Here is a 15,779-nt window from a genome sequence, read left to right on the forward strand (position 1 = left end):
AATAGCCCCCATGCTTCACGTCCGACCCTTGGATGGTGTATTTGATCTTCTCCAGGTGGAGAAATTCTGCCACGTCTGCTGGCCAGTCCACAGCTGTGGCTGGTGCTGCTGATCGCCAGCCGGGAAGGATTCTCCGGCGTGCGATCAGGGAAGCAAAGGCAAGGGTGTCGACCCTTCTGGCTGGTCTGAAACGCTGAAGACTGCCACTCTCAGGCACAGCTCCACCCTCACCCCCACAGTCTTGGACATCGCCTCGAAAAAGACTGTCCAGAACCCAACAAGTTTGGGGCAGGCCCAGAACAAGTGGGCGTGGTTGGCCGGGCCTCCCTGGCCCCGTCCACATTTGTCTTCTACCTCCTGGCAGAACCTTTTCATTGGGGTGGTGGTCAGGTGGACTCTGTGCATCACTTAAACTGCCTGAGGCTGAGCCTTGCGCAGGAGGAGGTGGAGTTGGCCCTGCTCAGTGCTTTGCTGCGGGATCCCTACCATATCTCTATTCCTAGTTTGTCATCCCATTTCTGTCTTGCCCTATTGCTGTCCTCGCCCTTTCTAACAGTCGTCTGTACATGTCCCGCATTTCCCTTTCTCCATACCGTCCACCTCCAGCAATTCCTCCAGCATAGCGTCTGACGAGGCCCTGGGGCACCTCGTCATCCCCTTGCGGAGATCTGTAAATGTCAGAGCTCCTGTCCGTACAGTAGCTCCAGTCTTTCCGTCAGCTTGTCCAGGGCTGCGTGTCTGTCTCTTGTGTAGGAGTCCCTAATCGCTCGTGCCACCCGCACCGCCCCCCCCACCCCCATCCTGTCTCCACTTCTTAAACGAGGCGTACAGCATGACTGGTGAGAAATTGTGGTTACCGCAGATGGGGGCCATGATGGACACTCGGCTGAAGTACTGTCTCCACATTTTTAATGTAGCTTCCATCACTGGGCTGGATGTGTACTTAGTTCTGGAAGGGTTCAGGGCCTTCTTGGGTTACAAATTCAACCTGAGCAATGTGACATTGTACAAATGTACAGCATGTGAAGAGTTAATGTCATGTTAAAACTAGCCACTAGAGGGAGCTAAGGGACAGTGCTACAAATTGCACTGATGCCTAGATTTCTGGGAGAGTGAGCTGGAGAGAGTCATAGTAAGGCATAGGAGACATCAGTTTTGTATTTGAGATTTCTGTAGCTAGCGATAGCATAGTTTAATATAGTAACCTTATACTTTAGGAATATGTACGAATCTTATTTAGTAGTGTTAATAAATTAGTTTTGTTGGTTATAAAACTTGTTGTTCTTTGTTCAACACTACACATACAAGCCATCCAGGTAAAGCAAAGCAGGAAACAACACATGGTACCAGGTCTGGTTCCTAAAGTAGAATAGTAAGGTTTAGGGAGAAAGAAACAAATCTCCGTTCGAAGAAATAAAAAAAAACTTGCGAAAAAGAATCTCACCCGGTCTCCTGCAGCAACAACCGGCAGCTGTCATAAAAGAAATACGCAGTGGAAGCTTCATGGAGGGTCTACAGACTCCACAGTAATTCAGGACGTCAGTTAAAGTAGATGCGAACTGGAAAATTTTCAAACAAGAGTTTGAACAGTACCTCTCAGCCTGAAACCTCAAAGCGGTCAGTGAGAAGCGAAAGATTGCGCTGTTACTAAACTTGGCTGGACCGCTGATGATAGAACTGTATAACTCATTCCACTTTGAGAATGCGTTTGAGAAAAATAAGTTTAATGTGGTAATTGTAAAATTTGAAAGCCATTGTGAGAGTGAAAGAAATGAAATGCTGCGTCAACGACTGCAAAGGCAACAAAATGTAATGCTAGAAGATCCTAGTAATATATCCTGTGTGAGCAAAGTAACTAAAATTAGATGTTCCCAAAATTTCTTCGGGGAAAGTGACGCAAAAATCCCCATCGGGATGACTCCGTGGAAGTTGTGGCACAGCTAAAATTCAGCACGCTGCAGAAGGCCAGTTTGCACAAGGGCACATGAAAAAAAGCGCACCTTGGAAAACGGACATTGCATGCATGCACATTTGAAAAGAAAAGCGCGACCCGGAAGTTTACCGTTCTGCGCATGTGCACGACAATGTTGCACATGCGCACCTGAAAAAAGAGCGCACTCCGGATGACGATCGTTCTGCGCATGCGCAAAGGAAGTTTGCGCATGTCGTCACGAGCATGAGTACGCGTTGTGGCCACACCCATTAATAAAAAATGCAAAGCCTTCGGGAAAAGATGTTTAAAGTGCAGCAAACTGGCAGCATGTGACATCAGATAGCAGTAATCTGACAGATAGTGATGCTGATACCATTGAAGATGAATAGACAATTCCAGTGATACTGAATGTCACATTAATCAACTGCAAGCTCGTCACGGGAATGAGTGCCAATCTCCTCAGCCTCTCCGATTTGAACCACTGAGAGCTCCACCAACAGTTTTTGATCAAAAGAAATGTCTGGTCGTCTACAGTGGGAATGGGATTGAAACTCTAGGGGTATGTGACCTCGAAACATGGGTGCACAGTCAAAGTCACTGCCGTTGTAGATACAGAGCGAGAGTCCATATTGGGAGCGAAATCATGCGAAGCCCTGAACCTCGTTAAGCGACTGTATGTGCCAGACAGCGTGAAGACAGAGGAACATTGTAACTGGCCACAAGATATGATACCACAGTCATCCGATGATGACAGTGAAGAAACAGATGATGAGCAAGAAGCAGAAGAAGACTATGAAGGTCTATCTAGTTTATTTGCCAGTAGTGACGACGTGATCACAAGTAGCACATAAACTGTGCAGCACAACAGGGAGACTGACAGACCTCAGCTGGACTGTATAGAGGCTGGCAATGAAATTGCAACAGTGAACAGATCAAGTGAGAGCACGCCAATTGTGAACAGCCATCAAGAAAATTAAGACACCTCGGAAAAATTGATTCCAGATGAGAAGCACGAAGAGCTCAAAGAGTCGTCAGATAATCCAAAAGGAAATGACAGTGGAATGTTCAAAGATGAATCAGATAAGCCAAAAGAAACTAATCTTGAGAACACAAAGAGTAACTACAGAACAGCAGAATTTACACAAAGGTATGACCCAGTAACCAAAGAACAATTAACTAACGCATTGCAATTCAATGGAAACAAAGTGTTTAAATTTGTAGTCACACTTGACAAACCATGTGCATCAAAAGCAACACAGATAGCAAATGAGAAAGGCGTTGCAGGACATTGTTTAGAAAAAAGCATCATTCCAACAAATTGGACAAGTTGGCATTTGCTCAAAGACCAGGAAGCAAACCAGTTTTTCCGCAAATGAGACAAGAAATCGACGCCACAAGCACAGAAAAGACCATGTGAGGCAACAAAGGTGGAGCAACCAGCCGAAAACCTGATTGATTGAACTGATGACTTATTGGTAATGTACCACACTACCACAGCGGATACTGACTACAGACGGAATTCATGAACTGTTAAAAGTTAATAACTGCATTGTTAACCAAACTTTTTAATTGTTGACAAGCTGTGTGATAACCTGTATAATAAATGTATGGATATTCAACCTTGTATGTAAAAACATGGAACATTTTTGTTTCAAAGAAAGGGGGATGTGACATTATACAAATGTACAGCATTTGAAGAGTGAATGTTATGTTAAAACTAGCCACTTGAGGGAGCTAAGGGACAGTACTATAAATTGCATTGACTCTTAGATTTCTGGGAGAGTGGGCTGGAGAGAGTCCAGGAGAGTAGAAGAGGAGAAGATGGTTAGGCATAGGACACATCAGTTGTGTATTTGAGAGTTCTGTAGTTAGAGATAGCATAGTTTAATATAACATTATACATTAGGAATACGTATGAATCTTATTTAGTAGTGTTAATAAATTTGTTTTGTTGGATAACCAAGCTTGTTGTTCTTTGTTCAACACTACACATCCAAGCTATCCAGGTGGTGTAAAGCAGAGAACAACACAGGCAAGAGCAAGGTATTCCCAGTGAATCCAAATGGGGGAGGGACGGAGCTTGAGGGTCTATCATTCAAACTAGCCCAAAACAAATTCCACTACCTGGGGATTCAGATAAACCATGACTCGACACGGATCCACAATATGGCCAGACTGTAGCACAATGGTCAGCACTGTTGCTTCACAGTGTTAGCGTCCCCGGTTTGATTCTCAGCTTGGGTCACTGTCTGTGCCAAGTCTGCACCTTCTCCCCGTGTCTGCGTCGGTTTCCTCCGGGTGATCCGGTTTCCTCCCAGAAGTCCTGAAGGACATGCTTGTTAGGTGAATTGGCCTTTCTGAATTCTCCCTCCGTGTGCCTGAACAGGTGCCTGAGTGCGGCGACTAGGGGCTTTTCACAGTAACTTCATTTCAGAATTAATGTAAGCCTACTTGTGACACTAATAAAGTTTATGATTATGAATAATTTCTTAAATCCATTCGTTTCCTGTCTGATTCATGGAGTTAGGAACATTGACTGCAGTTTCCATTCCTCACTGAGGAGTTACAGAGCCACTTTACACAATCTCAGATGTGGTCCAGGAAATATTTGAGTATCTTCCAGTCCCTCCTGTTGGCTCTCGGACACCAATTGGTCAACAATTAATCTGACATCATTAATGGTCCAGCCAATCGGATTTGATTTCAGTGGCTCCACTGGTCTTCAGTCCGCTCTATATATTCACAGTCACACTTGGAACCTCATCACATCAGACAACTGGGAAAGAGAGAGGTAGGAATGGGTGCAGGAGATTCCCACCTTTCATTGGAAAGCTTGATGTTCATGTTGAATTGTTTTTGTCTTTCAGGTTTGAGGAGAGGAACTTCATGCCAGACATGATGCTGATTGGAGTTTTGCTGTTGGCTGCACTATTCAGCAGTGAGGTGGCAGGTAAACTGATTCCATTATCTGTAGAAATCAATGACTGTGTGGTGAATGTGATTCACACGGGATTATAATCTGTATATATATGTGTCTATATTGTAAGTGCAGTTGCACTACCTGACCACCAGGGGTAGTAGCTCTGGGAATGCTCGAGATTGTACTGGGCTTCTCCCTTGGCTCCGCCCAGGACTCCTCCCCCTGGAGCTGCTGTATAAAGATCAGTGCCACAGGGTCAGCCGGCCAGTTCACCGAAAGTTCAACGGCTAACAGGCTGGCTCTGTTGTAAGTATATTAAAACCGTTACTCTAATCCTACAAGCACGTGTCCGTAGAATTGTTGGTTCCAACAATTTAATATACTTAGGAAACAGTCGAAGAAAATCATGGAAGCAGCCCTCAAGCCCGGACGCCTAGAACTCGACCCACAGGATACAGAGGCTAAGGAAATTTTTTCCCACTGGCTGAGATGTTTTAAAGCCTACCTGGCAGAAGCCAGCACCGCCGGAACAACGGAGGAATAAAAACTCAGCCTACTGCACGCGAGGGTAAGCCACAGAATCTCCACACAGCTAAATCCGGCCGGTTCTTACACCGCAGCGCTGCCGATATTGGGCAAAATGTACGTTATGCCCATTAACGAGGTTTGTGCACGCCACGTGTTTATGACTCGCCGTCAGTGGCCTACAGAAACGCTTGCTGAGTTTGTACGGGAATTGAACAATCTTTCCAATGACTGTAATTATCAAGCCGTTACTGCGGCTGAACATAGGGAGCTTGCTGTGCGGGACGTTTTCGTAGCGGGCCTTAGATCTAACTATGTGCGCCAAAGACTGCTAGAAAAGGGGGCCCAGGACTTAGACACTACTGTGGAGGCTGCTACCACTATGGAAGTTTCCTTCCGCAGCCTCACGTCGTTTCCTGCGGACTCCGCAACCTCATCGTGGACCCCTGACCAACAATCCCCCCAGGCCTGTGCCGCACGGCCCCCCCAGCTACCGCGCTGCCAAAGCCAGTTACTCTGCTGCCCCAGCCAGCTACTCAGCTGCCCCAGCCAGCTACTCAGCTGCCCCAGCCTGCCATTTCTGTGGCCAACGCCAGCACCCGCGGCAACACTGCCCAGCCCGATCCGCAACCTGCAGCAGCTGCGGGAAGAAAGGCCACTATGCCAGGGTGTGCCTCGCGAAAAGGGCCCCAGTTTTTAACTCCCCTGCAGAGAGAACAAATCGCTCCCAACACCAGCGGGCCCGCGGGGCCTGAAACGCTGCGGCCTATGCCCCGACTCCGCCCCCTCCCGCCACGTGCGATCCATGGGGGCCGCCACCTTGGCAAACCCCCACAATGCGGCCGGCCACGTGCGACTCATGGGGGCCGCCATCTTCCTCGCCGCTCACCACGTGCGATCCACGGGCCCCATCTGCATCGGCATGCTCAGAAAGCTCATCTGAAGACTACGACTTCCCCGGGCAATCACCACGCGGCCCGCAACTCAATGCGGTCACCCTGGATCAATCCCGCCCCAAGCACCTACGAAGTTCGATGGCGGAGGTCCAGATCAACGTGTACAGCACGCCATGCCTCTTTGACTCCGGGAGCACCGAGAGCTTTATACATCCAGAGCTGGTAAGACGCTGTTTGCTTTCTATTTTTCCGGTGAGCCAAACTATTGCCCTCGCTTCGGGCTCCCACTCAGTCCAAATCCAAGGACGCACCGTCGCTACGCTCACAATTCGAGGCGCTAGTTATTCTAAATTGAAACTTTATGTCCTGCCTGACCTCTGCGCGCCACTCTTATTAGGCATGGATTTCCAGTGCAACCTCAAGAGCCTCATCCTCAGCTTCGGCGGGCCCCTGCCCCCACTCACTATCTGCAGCCTAGCCACGCTGCGCATCTCCCCCCCTCCTCTCTTCGCCAATCTCACTCCAGATTGCAAACCAGTAGCTACTCGCAGCAGGCGATACAGCCTACAGGATAGGGTCTTTATCCGATCAGAGGTCCGAAGGCTGCTCAGTGAGGGGATCATAGAGGCCAGTAATAGTCCCTGGAGAGCTCAGGTGGTGGCTGTCAAGACCGGGGAAACATTTTGCATGGTCGTCGACTATAGCCAGACCATAAATCGCTTTACCCTCCTAGACGCGTATCCCCTCCCCAGAATTGCAGACATGGTTAATCAGATCGCCCAATATCGGCTATTTTCCACTATCTGAAGTCTGCATACCACCAGCTCCCAATCTGCCCGGAGGACCGCCACTACACGGCATTCGAGGCCGATTGCCGCCTCTTCCATTTCCTCCGGGTTCCTTTCGGCGTCACTAACGGGGTTACGGTGTTCCAACGAGCAATGGACCGAATGGTAGACCAGTACGGGCTGCGGGCCACGTTTCCGTATCTGGATAATGTTACCATCTGCGGCTATGACCAGCAGGACCACGACGCCAACCTCCACCGTTTTCTCCAAACGGTACAGAAATTAAATCTCACTTATAACAAGGAGAAATGCGTTTTCCGCACAAACAGACTGGCCATCCTCGGCTACGTCGTGGTGAACGGAGTCCTGGGCCCAGACCCGGACCGCATGCTACAGGAGCTTAGAACTCCCCCTCCCTCATTGCCCCAAGGCCCTCAAACGGTGCTTGGGGTTCTTTTCATACTACGCCCAGTGGGTCCCCCAATATGCGGACAAAGCCCGCCCACTCTTTAGGGCCACACGATTTCACCTGTCAGCTGAGGCGCGCCAGGCCTTCAGCTGCATCAAGGAGGACATCGCCAAAGCAGCCATGCGGGCGGTGGATGAATCCACTCCCTTTCAGGTTGAGAGCAATGCCTCAGAGGTAGCTCTAGCAGCCACTTTAAATCAGGCAGGGAGGCCCGTTGCATTTTTCTCCCATACCCTATCCGCTTCAGAACTCCGACACTCCTCTGTCGAGAAGGAAGCGCAAGCCATCGTGGAGGCTGTTCGTCACTGGAGGCACTACCTCGCAGGTAGGAGGTTCACCCTCATCACCGACCAACGATCGGTTGCCTTCATGTTTGACAACTCCTAAAGGGGCAAAATAAAAAATGATAAAATCCTTCGGTGGAGGATCGAACTCTCCACCTATAGTTACGATATTAAATATCGACCGGGGAAGCTCAACGAGCCCTCGGATGCCCTATCCCGCGGGGCATGCACCAGCGCGCAGATCAGCCGTCTGAAAGCCAGCCTCGTGGACCTCTGCCATCCAGGGGTCACCTGGCTCGCCCACTACATCAGAGCCCGAAATCTGCCTTTCTCCAACGAGGAGGTAAAAGCGATCACCAGGGACTGCCCGATCTGTGCAGAGTGCAAACTGCACTTCTATAGACCAGACAGGGCCCACCTGGTCAAGGCTTCTAGGCCCTTTGAACGCCTTGCGATCGATTTCAAAGGGCCACTCCCCTCCACTAACAAGAACATCTATTTCCTCAACATCATCAACGAGTTCTCCCGATTCCCTTTTGCCATTCCATGCCCTGATATGACCTCCCACACAGTCATTAGGGCCCTGCATAGTGTCTTCACCCTGTTCGGTTTCCCCAGCTACGTGCACAGCGACTGGGGTTTGTCCTTTATGAGCGACGAGCTGCGTCAGTACCTGCTCGACAAGGGCATCGCCTCGAGCAGGACTACCAGTTACAATCCCAGGGGGAACGGGCAGGTGGAGAGGAAGAACGCGACGGTCTGGAAGACCGTCCTGCTGACCCTCCGGTCTAGAAAACTCCAAGTCTCCCAATGGCAAGAAGTCTTCCCAGACGCGCTCCATGCAATTAGATCCCTCCTCTGTACAGCTACAAATCAAACCCCTCACGAGCGACTCTTCATTTTTTTCTAGGGGCACTACCACGGGAGTCTCACTTCCGGCGTGGCTGAGGACACCAGGCCCGGTCCTCTTGAGGAAGCACGTCAAGGGGCACAAAACTGACCCCCTTGTTGAAAAGGTGCGCCTCCTCCATTCCAACCCCCAGTATGCATTCAGGGAGTTCCCGGACGGTCGCCAGGACACAGTATCCCTTTGGGACCTGGCACTCGCTGGATCCAGCCCCCCCACCCCCACTGAGGAACCCCTTACCCCGTTCCCTATGCTGCTGCCCCCTCGCGCCCCCGATTCTGCAAGCTCACCCCACCGGTTCCACGCGCCAGAACCAGCCCGCCCCCAGTCTCCGGTCGAGCCAGAGGTGTATAAAGTTTGGACGAGACCCGCCCCGGAGTCTGCCATCGTACCCCAGCTCTCAACACCCACCCAGCCACCGCAAGAGGCTACAACCCTGGTGCTCCACAGATCGAAAAGAACAATTCGTCCACCGGACAGACTAACTCTGTGAGCCACCACCCCCGCTGGACTCGATTTTTTTTACAGGGGGTGAATGTGGTGAATGTGATTCACACGGGATTATAATCTGTATATACATGTGTCTATATTGTAAGTGCAGTTGCACTACCTGACCACCAGGGGGAGTAGCTCTGGGAATGCTCGAGAGTTGTACTGGGCTTCTCCCTTGGCTCCGCCCAGGACTCCTCCCCCAGGAAAATGAAAATGAAAATGAAAATCGCTTATTGTCACGAGTAGGCTTCAATGAAGTTACTGTGAAAAGCCCCTAGTCGCCACATTCCGGCGCCTGTCCGGGGAGGCTGGTACGGGAATCGAACCGTGCTGCTGGCCTGCTTGGTCTGCTTTAAAAGCCAGCGATTTAGCTCAGTGAGCTAAACCAGCCGCTGTATAAAGATCAGTGCCACAGGGTCAGCCGGCAAGTTCACCGAAAGTTCAACGGCTAACAGGCTGGCTCTGTTGTAAGTATATTAAAACTGCTATTCTAATCCTACAAGCACGTGTCCATAGAATTGTTGGTTCCAACAGACTGTGAACAAAAAATAACGATTAATATTGGCAGCACAGGAGGTGTAACCGGATAATAGAAGATGGGAATTTGGGAACAATCAGACTGTCCCGGATGGCTACATCTGTCGGACGTGTCTCTTGCCTGAGACACAGCAGCTCAGAGTTGTTGAGCTGAAGTGTGAGTTTGAGACTCTCCAACACAGGGGAGGAGGGGAAATACCCACACGGCTTTCTCCAAATCACAGTCACCTCATAGTGAAGCACATTGCAGGAAGAGGACTCTGTGTCTGTCAGGACACAAGAGGAGGTAGAGAAGGAGGCCCTATGGATAATTAGAACCATAGACCGTGGAATCGCTACAGTGCAGGAGGCTATTCGGCCCATCTAGTCTACACTGACCCTCTGAAAGAGCACCCTACCTAGGCTCAACCCACTGCCCTATCCCTCTCACCCCATCTAACCTGCACATCCCTGGACACTAAGGGGAAATCAACCTAACCTGCACATCTTTGGACTGTGGGAGGAAACCAGAGCACCCAGAGGAAATCCACGCAGACACGGGGAGAACGTGCAGACTCCACACAGACAGTGACCCAAGGGTAGAATTGAACCCGGGTCCCTGGCGATGCGAGGTAGCAGTGCTAACCACCGTGGCACCACACTGCCTCTAGAGCTATTCTAGAATTTACTGCCTGTGAGGATTAGGATGGAGGCTGCTGGGTGAATACAAATTACACAGGATATACAGCAGAGAAACAGGCCATTTGGCCCAATCAGTCCATGCTGGAGTTTACACTCCACTCAATCCTTGTCCCATCTTTCATTGTCCAAATCTGTTATTGTAACTGTGGTAACTCGAGACAATAGACTGGAGGCTTCCAGTAACAACAGAGAGGGTTTATTAACACTAGGCAAAGACAACTATTTCCAGGCACAGAGCAACAATGACTATGGGAAACGTTTTACGGCCGCGTTGTACTTGAGCGAGAGACTGTGAGAGATCGGTTTGCAATCTAATTGGCCCACTCCGGTTGACGTGATCAGATCCTGCTGCAACTTGGCTAAGAACCAATAATCACCATTTAAAGCCAATCTCCATTCAACAAACGAGAATGATCCTCTATCTATCAGCCTCCCGTGATTTAACCGTCCCCCCAGCAAGTGACCACACGGGTGCCAATTAGGGCACATTTTATAAACGTGAAGCTGGCAGAATAGCTGCTGTGGTGATCTGAGGAGGGGACTAGCCATCTTCAATCCCGGGCAATGAGCCCCGGGGCACTGGGGTTGCTGCCCATGTGCCCGGGTAGGGGGGGCTGAGAGAACTCCCAAGGGGAACGGCCTGGGCCGAAGGGGGGGGGAATGGGTTGGGTCACGATTGGTGGAAGGGCTCCACCCTGGGCTCGGGGGGGGAATGTGTCAGTGTCTCAACGCCTACGAGTCCGCCATGCCACCCCTGGATAGTGTGTATCCATATTGGGGGCAATCCCAGCCCCTCCTTGTCTGTACCACTGACCACCCGTAACTCCCACTGACCGTGGAGGCCCTGTGGCTGAAGACTATTGCTGATGGGAGTTGGCAATCGTGGTTAAGTGAGCACTTCACACCTCCCAAGTGGATTCCCATGGGTAGGCGCGCCAAGTAGCATGTGGTTATTGAGCAACATCCCAATCAGACCGTAACGACTGGACCCTATGCCTGAACACTGCAGGAAGCAACACCTCAGACACAGCAGCCAACATCCAAACACCTGGGGGCTGGGCCCCAGCACCGGTCACATTTCCATGGCTAGAGGGTGGGTGTGTGCACCGGGAAGCATCTAACACCCGGTCCAGGTAACATTACGTGCGGGTGTCTCAGGTACAGGGCCCTGGGTCCAGTGACCAGTGGCCCCCGCTGCGGCCGGGGTTGCGTGGGCAGGGCGTGTCAGGTGGCATGGGATGCCAGGGGGGAGTGGAAGGGGGGAGCAATGGGGGACTGGAGAGACGCGGAGTGGAAAACTCCAGTGGTCGCCATTCCCATCCCTCGGAGGGATAACCATTTGAAATGAGCGTTTACCAAGATGAGGAACATCCTGCCCATGAAGGGGTCTGCAATGTCTCCATGTACTCCAGTTCATTCACAGCCCGGCCACTCACTGGGGTGGAGGTTGGCTGTAGGAGACAATGACTGTTGTGTCTGACAGCAGATACACTGGCACACTATGTTTTCAATGGGGAAACTCAGGTACAGGGCCTGAGTTGTTAGGAACCAAACGCTCCCTCTGAACGCACTCCACTCAGCACACGGCCATGGCACCGTGTAGACCTGCTCGATGCTTCGGGGCTGCTGACCTGTCCAGGCTGTTGGATGCTCCGGAGGTGAGGCAGAGCCCACTGTTCCCCACAGGAGGAGTCGGAGGAACAGCCACAGGGCTGCCAATGCTTCCTGGTAGTTAGTGGCAGTGGCCATCAGGTCGTGCAGTATCACGAGGCGGACCGCTGTCCAATGTTGTAAGAAGACAAACGACCTTCACAGGACTCCGCAGGTGAGTGAATACCGGCCCCCTGGCCCCGACCCTGCCTACCACCATGGCTGAGGGCCTTGGCAACATTTCCCAGTCGCTGAGCGACGTGTCCAGGGAGCAGGTGGATATTGCTGATGCTATACAGGGCGTGTCCCAGGGGGCAGGTGGATATTGCTGATGCTATACAGGGTGTGTCCCAGGGGGCAGGTGGATATTGCTGATGCTATACAGGGTGTGTCCCAGGGAGCAGGTGGATATTGCTGATGCTATACAGGGCGTGTCCCAGTGGGCAGGTGGATATTGCTGATGCTATACAGGGCGTGTCCCAGGGGGCAGGTGGATATTGCTGATGCTATACAGGGTGTATCCCAGGGGGCAGGTGGATATTGCTGATGCTATACAGGGTGTATCCCAGGGGGAAGGTGGATATTGCTGATGCTATACAGGGCGTGTCCCAGGGAGCAGGTGGATATTGCTGATGCTATACAGGGTGTGTCCCAGGGAGCAGGTGGATATTGCTGATGCTATACAGGGTGTGTCCCAGGGAGCAGGTGGATATTGCTGATGCTATACAGGGCGTGTCCCAGGGAGCAGGTGGATATTGCTGATGCTATACAGGGTGTGTCCTGGGGGCAGGTGGATATTGCTGATGCTATACAGGGTGTGTCCCAGGGAGCAGGTGGATATTGCTGATGCTATACAGGGTGTGTCCCAGGGAGCAGGTGGATATTGCTGATGCTATACAGGGTGTGTCCCAGGGAGCAGGTGGATATTGCTGATGCTATACAGGGTGTGTCCCAGGGGGCAGGTGGATATTGCTGATGCTATACAGGGTGTGTCCCAGGCACAGGTGGATATTGCTGATGCTATACAGGGCGTGTCCCAGGGGGCAGGTGGATATTGCTGATGCTATACAGGGCGTGTCCCAGGGGGCAGGTGGATATTGCTGATGCTATACAGGGTGTGTCCCAGGGGGCAGGTGGATATTGCTGATGCTATACAGGGCGTGTCCCAGGGGGCAGGTGGATATTGCTGATGCTATACAGGGTGTGTCCCAGGGAGCAGGTGGATATTGCTGATGCTATACAGGGTGTGTCCTGGGAGCAGGTGGATATTGCTGATGCTATACAGGCCGTGTCCCAGGGAGCAGGTGGATATTGCTGATGCTATACAGGGTGTGTCCTGGGGGCAGGTGGATATTGCTGATGCTATACAGGCCGTGTCCCAGGGAGCAGGTGGATATTGCTGATGCTATACAGGCCGTGTCCCAGGGGGCAGGTGGATATTGCTGATGCTATACAGGGTGTGTCCCAGGCACAGGTGGATATTGCTGATGCTATACAGGCCGTGTCCCAGGGGGCAGGTGGATATTGCTGATGCTATACAGGGCGTGTCCTGGGGGTAGGTGGATATTGCTGATGCTAAACAGGGCGTGTCCCAGGGGGCAGGTGGATATTGCTGATGCTATACAGGGCGTGTCCCAGGGAGCAGGTGGATATTGCTGATGCTATACAGAGCGTGTCCCAGGGGGCAGGTGGATATTGCTGATGCTGTACAGGGCGTGTCCCAGGGAGCAGGTGGATACTGCTGATGCTATACAGGGCGTGTCCCAGGGAGCAGGTGGATATTGCTGATGCTATACAGGGTGTGTCCCAGGGGGCAGGTGGATATTGCTAATGCTATACAGGGCGTGTCCCAGGGAGCAGGTGGATATTGCTGATGCTATACAGGGCGTGTCTCAGGGAGCAGGTGGATATTGCTGATGCTATACAGGGCGTGTCCCAGGGGGCAGGTGGATATTGCTGATGCTATACAGGGTGTGTCCCAGGGGGCAGGTGGATATTGCTGATGCTATACAGGGCGTGTCTCAGGGAGCAGGTGGATATTGCTGATGCTATACAGGGTGTGTCCCAGGGAGAAGGTGGATATTGCTGATGCTATACAGGGCGTGTCCCAGGGAGCAGGTGGATATTGCTGATGCTATACAGGGTGTGTCCCAGGGAGCAGGTGGATATTGCTGATGCTATACAGGGTGTGTCCCAGGGAGCAGATGGATATTGCTGATGCTATACAGGGTGTGTCCCAGGCACAGGTGGATATTGCTGATGCTATACAGGGTGTGTCCCAGGGAGCAGGTGGATATTGCTGATGCTATACAGGGCGTGTCCCAGGGGGTAGGTGGATATTGCTGATGCTATACAGGGTGTGTCCCAGGGAGCAGGTGGATATTGCTGATGCTATACAGGGCGTGTCCCAGGGGGTAGGTGGATATTGCTGATGCTATACAGGGTGTGTCCCAGGGAGCAGGTGGATATTGCTGATGCTATACAGGGCGTGTCCCAGGGGGCAGGTGGATATTGCTGATGCTATACAGGGTGTGTCCCAGGGAGCAGGTGGATATTGCTGATGCTATACAGGCCGTGTCCCAGGGAGCAGGTGGATATTGCTGATGCTATACAGGGCGTGTCCCAGTGGGCAGGTGGATATTGCTGATGCTATACAGGGCGTGTCCCAGGGGGCAGGTGGATATTGCTGATGCTATACAGGGCGTGTCCCAGGGGGCAGGTGGATATTGCTGATGCTATACAGGGTGTGTCCAGATGCAGGTGGATATTGCTGATGCTATACAGGGTGTGTCCCAGGGGGCAGGTGGATATTGCTGATGCTATACAGGGCGTGTCCCAGGGAGCAGGTGGATATTGCTGATGCTATACAGGGTGTGTCCCAGGGGGCAGGTGGATATTGCTGATGCTATACAGGGTGTGTCCCAGGGGGCAGGTGGATATTGCTGATGCTATACAGGGCGTGTCCCAGGGAGCAGGTGGATATTGCTGATGCTATACAGGGTGTGTCCCAGGGGGCAGGTGGATATTGCTCATGCTATACAGGGTGTGTCCCAGGCACAGGTGGATATTGCTGATGCTATACAGGGCGTGTCCCAGGGAGCAGGTGGATATTGCTGATGCTATACAGGGCGTGTCCCAGGGAGCAGGTGGATATTGCTGATGCTATACAGGGTGTGTCCCAGGCACAGGTGGATATTGCTGATGCTATACAGGCCGTGTCCCAGGGGGCAGGTGGATATTGCTGATGCTATACAGGGTGTGTCCCAGGGAGCAGGTGGATATTGCTGATGCTATACAGGGTGTGTCCTGGGGGTAGGTGGATATTGCTGATGCTATACAGGGTGTGTCCCAGGGGGCAGGTGGATATTGCTGATGCTATACAGGGTGTGTCCCAGGCACAGGTGGATATTGCTGATGCTATACAGGGTGTGTCCCAGGGGGCAGGTGGATATTGCTGATACTATACAGGGTGTGTCCCAGGCACAGGTGGATATTGCTGATGCTATACAGGGCGTGTCCCAGGGGGCAGGTGGATATTGCTGATGCTATACAGGGTGTGTCCCAGGGAGCAGGTGGATATTGCTGATGCTATACAGGGTGTGTCCCAGGGGGCAGGTGGATATTGCTGATGCTATACAGGGTGTGTCCCAGGCACAGGTGGATATTGCTGATGCTATACAGGCCGTGTCCCAGGGAG

General features: G+C 51.8%; 1 protein-coding gene across 1 annotated transcript in view; it reads left to right on the plus strand.

Moving 5' to 3' along the window:
* Positions 1-832: 832 nt before the first annotated feature.
* Positions 833-15,779, plus strand: part of LOC119973799 (CD209 antigen-like) — a 53,625-nt gene continuing 38,678 nt past the window's right edge. Inside the window, exons 1-5 of the mRNA XM_038812224.1 lie at positions 833-1,013; positions 2,543-2,773; positions 2,936-3,080; positions 4,641-4,724; positions 4,801-4,883. Coding sequence (XP_038668152.1) covers positions 833-1,013; positions 2,543-2,773; positions 2,936-3,080; positions 4,641-4,724; positions 4,801-4,883 — 724 coding nt within the window. The remainder of the gene's footprint in view (positions 1,014-2,542; positions 2,774-2,935; positions 3,081-4,640; positions 4,725-4,800; positions 4,884-15,779) is intronic.

Source organism: Scyliorhinus canicula, chromosome 11, assembly GCF_902713615.1.
Source record: "Scyliorhinus canicula chromosome 11, sScyCan1.1, whole genome shotgun sequence".
Taxonomy (NCBI): Eukaryota; Metazoa; Chordata; class Chondrichthyes; order Carcharhiniformes; family Scyliorhinidae; genus Scyliorhinus; species Scyliorhinus canicula.